General features: G+C 32.6%; 1 protein-coding gene across 1 annotated transcript in view; it reads left to right on the forward strand.

Annotated features, from left to right (window-relative positions):
* Positions 1 to 1,751, forward strand: part of LOC118745316 (putative helicase MOV-10) — an 11,326-nt gene extending 9,575 nt beyond the window's left edge. The window contains exons 8-10 of the mRNA XM_036478841.1: positions 37 to 419; positions 1,472 to 1,604; positions 1,671 to 1,751. Of these exons, the coding sequence (XP_036334734.1) occupies positions 37 to 419; positions 1,472 to 1,604; positions 1,671 to 1,732 (578 nt within the window). The 3' untranslated portion in view covers positions 1,733 to 1,751. The remainder of the gene's footprint in view (positions 1 to 36; positions 420 to 1,471; positions 1,605 to 1,670) is intronic.
* The last annotated feature ends 5,248 nt before the right edge of the window (positions 1,752 to 6,999 follow it).

The following is a 6,999-nucleotide window of genomic DNA, read 5'->3' on the forward strand; positions in this document are numbered from 1 at the left end:
GTCTCTGGTTACTTTTCATACTCATTTTCTTTGCAGAAAATTTAATTAAATGGAAAGATTTGTCGATTTTGGATAATGAAAAATTCCCTATAATTTTTCAAGCTGTTCATGGAAAACTTGGCAAATCTATAACATCGTGTAGTTCTTTCAATAAATTAGAGGTGGATGTAATCATTTGGACTATAAAGCAATTGCGTGCAAACGCAGTAGCCAACTGTGCTCGTTTCGGTCCTGGAGATATTGGTGTTATATCACCATATAAACTGCAATGTGCTCTTATCAAAAAGCAATTGCATGAGCAAAATATATCCGGCGTAGAAGTGGGCACAGTTGAAATTTTCCAAGGCCGCGAAAAGCCCATAATCATAGCATCGTTTGTAAAATCCTTCTGTAATTTAGGGTTTACCGCCGATCCGCAGGTAAGTGTAGGAAAATTAATTTCGTTCAAAAATATTTTTAATTGAAAAATTGTTGGTACCAAGGCACATTGAACAGGCAGTATCAGTAAAGCACGTGTTTTAATTTTCTTTTTTCAAATTATTTAGTCTCGAAAATGTCAAATATTTCAAATTTTTTACCACAGAAATTCTTAATTGTTAACATATATGTATTTGCATGTGAAACCATTTTCCATACAAAACAATCGATTGAATAGCAGATTTTGGAACGTTCGCCGAACTTAGCAGCCTTGCAAGGGATGGATCCATGCTTCAAGAAGCAAACAATTTTACTAAGAAAGAAAGTTGCAACCAAGGCGAATTTATATAAGGTGGTGTTACTAGCTTAGCTGATTTTGTGTATGTGTTTCGCCGCACGGCTTCTGATATCAAATTGAAAAATTTTGTTTGAATTTCTACACATACTCTTACAGATTTTCACAGTTTATGCCGCCAAAGCAAAAACAAAATACATGTAAATTTTTGTTTTTGTACTCCTGCTATCACCTTATATTAATTCGCCTTGGTTGCAACAATTTTTATTTTTTCCAATTTAATTTTTTTTATTTTTTCGTATTGCACATGGCACGCTTTGACTTAGAAGAAAAAAATCAGAACAGTTTTTGACACTTTCGATACCAGAAGTAACAACAAAATACATGCAAATGTTGTTTTTGCTTTAATACTACTACCTGTTTGATATGGCTTGGTTGGAACTAAGTAGGGCTGATGATACCCTGGCACCCGGCTACCCGTCTGAATTGACTAAGGCATATACATAGGTGCCGGGTAAACGGGTAAGGTAATGTAACTTCACGGCTAAGGTGCCCCAAAGTTTCCAAAGCTTTGCTTCATGCTTTTGTTATTTTTCTTTTAATATACATACATATATTTTTTTAATAATTTTTAACCCTGTGAGTTCCAAATACGTATGTACTTATGTTCATTAATTTATTTATTTCAATTATTTTTAATAATTGCCTATTAGTCTTTTTCCTTAATATTGAATTTTATTTCATTTCATTTTAATAAAGCGTTTAAATGTTGTCCTCTCACGTGCTCAATCGCTGCTCATACTCATTGGTAATCCTCAAACTTTACAACAGAATAGCGATTTTGAATATTTAATACAAGAGTGTTCAAGTATAGGCAATTTTAGACAAAAAGGTAAAATTATTTTTTGTTTAAGAGAACAAAAAATACAATATGTAAATAAAACTTTGTTTATTTCAGTCATGACCCTAAATAAGAAGCCAGTGATTTCAACAACGAATCCAACCATCACAGACAAATGAACATCAATTTTAACAGTATTTTTTCTAAATTTTTTTCACATTCTGCATTTTTTACTGCTTTATTTTTATCATAAATTCATATCTTATTATTTGTTTATTTAAAAAAAAAAAAGTTAATAAAATAAGCCAAATGCATATGCAAATATATATATTTTGAAATATTATACATGTAGGTAATTATTTAACTATATTTCGTTACACATAGATTTTTAACTGCTGGAATGACGCCTTTTGATTGCCCCTTTCTCTTTTCGTGTTCGATTCTATGTACATCAGGGTTACCACTGTAAAACTTTCTTTCCTACCAAAAGCTGGTTTAAAACCTTCCAAAATGGCTTCTTTCCTTCCATTTCTTTTAATCAAGAAAACGGTGATTAACAGCATTAAATACATTTATTTTTATTGGTTTTTATACTTAAAATAAGATTTCTAGGTAAACAAAGAGAACACAAAATAGCTATTATATATATATAGCACACAAAAAAATTGGTGTATGATTTTAACCAGACCCACCTACCGACATATATTTCGACCTGCTGAATCCTTATACGGAGTTCAGAGAATTGCCAAAGGTAATTGGTGAAATTCTGCCTTTAAACGAGTTTTTTAAAAGGTATTTGATATAATGGCCAACAGTTGGACCCATCCAAGAAACAGAATGAGGGTAAAACTGATATTGTCCCAATTTGGCAAGTCTACTCACAGTGCTGACAAAGTGACACACTACAACAAACCAGACATGTTTTCTGTTTTTTGAACAAAGAAACCTACCAAAATTTTAAGCATCGAGAAAAAACCTACCAAATTTGGTAGGAAAAGCCCAAAACGGCAACCGTGTTCTGCATGGCAAAGGGTGAGAAAATTTTGTGTTCGTTTCTTAAAATGTCACACTCTTGTAAGGCGAAAAAGGCACATTCTCTGCCCTGTGAAGCTTTGTCAGGGTAGATCCTTGCCCTGAAATTCTGCCAAATTCTCTCTCAAGTAGAGAAACTTGCAAATTTCTGCACGAACGCACCCAATAAACACCAAAAAAAAAATATTTCTCCAACCTTGGAGAAATTCATAGTTCTCAACTCATCTCTAACCGACGCGCAGATAAGTAAAAAGTGATATAGAAACGAATTTTTAATTATCAAGTGAAAAACTAAAGCTATATAAAGAGGAAAATAACCAACAAAAAGTAAAAAATCTTCAAAGTATCCTGAAGGAAAATAAGTGAAGCGAAGTGAATCAAGTGGCAAAATTACTGTCGGACTGTATATTGTGAAGTGAATTATTGTAATACGATATTGATTAACTACATAATACAAAAGGAAAAAAAACAAAAGTAATAAAATAAAAACCGTAATATTTAAATTCAGCTATGTATGTCGTTTCAATCAACAAAAAGTACGGAAACAAAAGAAGCATTTTTCCTGTAAAAAAAACGTCAAACAGTGACACTTTTCATGATTTTAACAGAAGAAAAAGTTCGTGTAAAATCTTGCAACTTCATTCTCTACATAACTCTCCAAAAATCGCTCTCATTTACAGGATTTTAGAGGAATATGGAGTACGGGATCATATTTCCTTCAACTTCATGTAAGTTCGTGTAAAAACCTGTAAGTTCATGGAGTACTGGATCAGAGCTATTATCAACGCTTAAGTTTTGGCTTTCCTTTTCGACCGTGGCCGCTGTCTGAGCTTAACGGAGCTCGAATTACTGTCCGGTGGGGTATAGTTTGTAGCCAAATAAAATTTAGTCAAAACTTGTAAAATGAAATTGCAGATTTTTAATTTTAAAATATTGCCAAATACAACTAAAATTTTCTGGAGCTAAAAAACCGCTAGATAATTTTGAAAAGAGCTAAAAAAAAGAGCTAGGAGCTAAAGCCCAATCTTCGGAGCTAAATAGAAAAATAAAGAACTAAATCTAGCTCCAAAAGGAGCCAAATGGCAACACTGAGTATGATAGAATACATCGTGATGAACATGCAAATATGTATTCATATCTATGCAAGTATATACACATGTTCATACGAGTGTTTTTAAAGCGCAGCGCGTTTTGTGAAACGAGTAGCTGTCGTAGCACAGACAGTGTTGGTACTCGCAATACAAATTTATGGTAGATCAAAGGCTTATAAAACAAGTAAAAGTATTAAGGCGAAAACGACATTTACGTGCTTACGTTTGCTTATTTTTGATGACAGGGACCAGCCCCAAAAACCCCCGGGGTCTGCTTGATGATTACGTCAGCAATATTGATATATGTATATGTATATATATTTAATTTTCCGATTTTGCTGAAACATTTTAAGATTCCAATAGTAACTATATATCAAATGTACATATCCGTTACCTTAATATAGAAAGGCCCTATCTCACATCGCCGCTGAAATACAAAAGCCGTAACTAAGTAAAAATTCCAAATTCTCTTTTTGATTGATTACACTATGCGACAGTCAAAATCGGGATGGGATGAAACCAACGGGAAATGTTATATCGGTCAAAAACAAGTTATACGTGGCCCGGCGTTTCGCTGGGTCACGTCTAGGAATCCAGATATATCGATGGTCATATAGGGGAAATTGTCACCTTTGGTGGTCTTTTTTTTTGACATAACTCGAGAACCACTAGTCCGATTTTGCTCAAACAAATTTAAAAAAATTAAAAGTTACAATTCCTTTAATCTGTTCATATAACGTTTTTCTATATAATCAACAGTTTTGCCGGTAAAAATAAATGTATGAAGAAAAAAAATATTTTTTGCCTAAAATATTAAATTTTTTTATTTTTTAAATTCATAAAAAATCCAAAACGGAAAAAAGGCGTGTTAATACGTCTTTTACGTGTTAGTAATAAATAATATATAATAAATATTATCCAAATTCATTGAAACATAAAATCAATATTCTTGTCAAAATGAGATACCTTCACTTAATTGTGAATAAAAGCGAAACGCGTCCATCGATATTCATGATCTATGTCTCATTTTGCTTAAACGTTATGTGAATTTGCGTGAAAGTAATACGACTTGCTCATTTTTCCGTTTTGGATTTTTTATGAATTTAAAAAGTAAAAAAAAATTAATATTTTAGGCAAAAAAATATTTTTTTTCTTCATACATTTATTTTTACCGGCAAAACTGTTGATTATATAGAAAAACGTTTTATGAACAGATTAAAGGAATTGTAATTTTTAATTTTTTTTTAATTTGTTTGAGCAAAATCGGACTAGTGGTTCTCGAGTTATGTCAAAAAAAAAGACCACCAAAGGTGACAATTTCCCCTATATGATAGTTACTAACTTCAAATCGATATATCTCGATTCCTAGACGTGACCCAGCGAAACGCCGGGACACGTATAACTTGTTTTTTACCGATATAACTTTCCCGGGTAGTTTGAACCCTTCCCGATCACTGACCCCTACCATTTGTCTCACAGTGTTATGATGCATTTCATCGAATTATAAGTCCCCACATCATTTTAAGCACTAAAAATTTTTTGTCAGTTACGCCTTTTTTGCAGTTTGGCGACTATATGAGTTTGGGCCTTTCTATTACTACGGGTATACGCACGTATTATTTGCAAATAATAATTTGCAAAATGGTAAACTTTGCCGTATAAACGCTGAGTTAATTTTGTATTTGCAAACAACTAAATCACGCAATAAGTATTGATTAGTGGTACTATTTGCAAATAAGCGCAAGCCATTCTTAAGTTTATTTTCTATCTCGATGGTCATCTTATTGCCTTTTTATAATCAAGACGTTGCCATTTTTAACTTTATTTTCTTTTTCGATGGTCATATATTAATGCCTTTTTATAATCAGGCAATATTAAAAAAGAATTTTTCACCATCGAATAAACAGTGAGTTAGGTATTGGCAAATTGTTTTTATTTGCAAATAGCTTACGTATAAACGTAGTATACATATATTAAGGTAACGATATGTACATATGTGACATTTTTAAGGATATAAATTGCTTATTTTTAGACTTGATAAACGTTAACAGGAGGGGACGAGGGCGCGGGTAAGAATTTTTCTTAATTTTGCTGACATGTGGGAGGGAGGGGTTAAAAATTATTAAAACTCTGCTTACGTAATACTTGAATGGCTTCTTTCTTTATTTTGCTTGCTTCCAGGAGCATCGATCCACCATTTGCACAGTTTTTGTGCTTCTGAGTTAAGCGAACGTTCCAAAGGCTGGCTTTCTATCGCTTTATTTTATGGAAAAAGGTTAACGGCGCGTTTACATTGGACAATGCTGTCAAGATCATAAAGATATACGTATTAGTTGTCAAAATTGTTCCAATGGAAAAGTATGCATGTATTAGTGAAAAAGTGTTCATGTATTGTCATGACAGTATTGTCCGGTGTAAACCCTAAGTAAACATGCAAAACAAAAGTCTTCTAGAGAACAAAAGTTTTGAGAACTTAACGTGAAGAATGAGAGGGGCGTCTGCGTGTTAGGATGAAAAATCGTTTCAGTGAGAATCATGATTGTTTATTCTAAGCCAAAGTAGAGCTGTAAAACTATCGATAGTCATCCCATTCGATGTTTATATTGTTTGGATTTAAACTATCGTTACTATTGGTAGTATCGGATAATTTTAAAATTCATTCACAAAGCTATTTATATAAACTTTAGTTTCGTTTAGTTGCTGAATAATTAGCTAATTATTATATAGCAATTTTTAGTAACTTCGTCCTTTCTCTTCGACTTTTAAAATATTTTGAACCGATAATATAAAAACCTAAAATTCCCAAACTGTGGCTGCGTTTCTTTATATATTCCAGATAATCCCAGCTAGAATAGACAGAATGCGTTTGAAATTTTCCGACGCGATTTGAAATTTGAAAAATTCCGACTTTACTTGTTTTGGGCCACCCTAATGTACATATTACTTGGGCGATCAACAAGCTTTTGAGGTGTTTCGCGTTTTTCGGGCTTTAATTGTTGTTGTTGCAACAGCATAAAAATTTCCTAAAGAGCTATGAATTATACATATGTACAGTTATAAAAAAGTTTTATTTTCGCTTTTGTTATTATACATTCAAGATTTTGCTTTGTTATTATTAGTATTTCAGCAACTGCACTCAATAAAATAGGCATTCCCTACAAAAAAAAAATAACATAGAACTTCCGCTATAAATTACAAGAAACCATTTTTTTATCTGGGTGCAATTTAAAATAATTTTCTTCTAGTATTTTGCCAACACTGGCGACGCTACTGCGCTGATCGTCGAGCCATCGGCGCAGTCAATAAATTTTCAGTGCAAAAGT

The sequence above is a fragment of the Rhagoletis pomonella genome, unplaced genomic scaffold (assembly GCF_013731165.1).
Source record: "Rhagoletis pomonella isolate Grant_MI unplaced genomic scaffold, Rhpom_1.0 Rhpom_scaffold_00008, whole genome shotgun sequence".
Classification (NCBI taxonomy): domain Eukaryota; kingdom Metazoa; phylum Arthropoda; class Insecta; order Diptera; family Tephritidae; genus Rhagoletis; species Rhagoletis pomonella.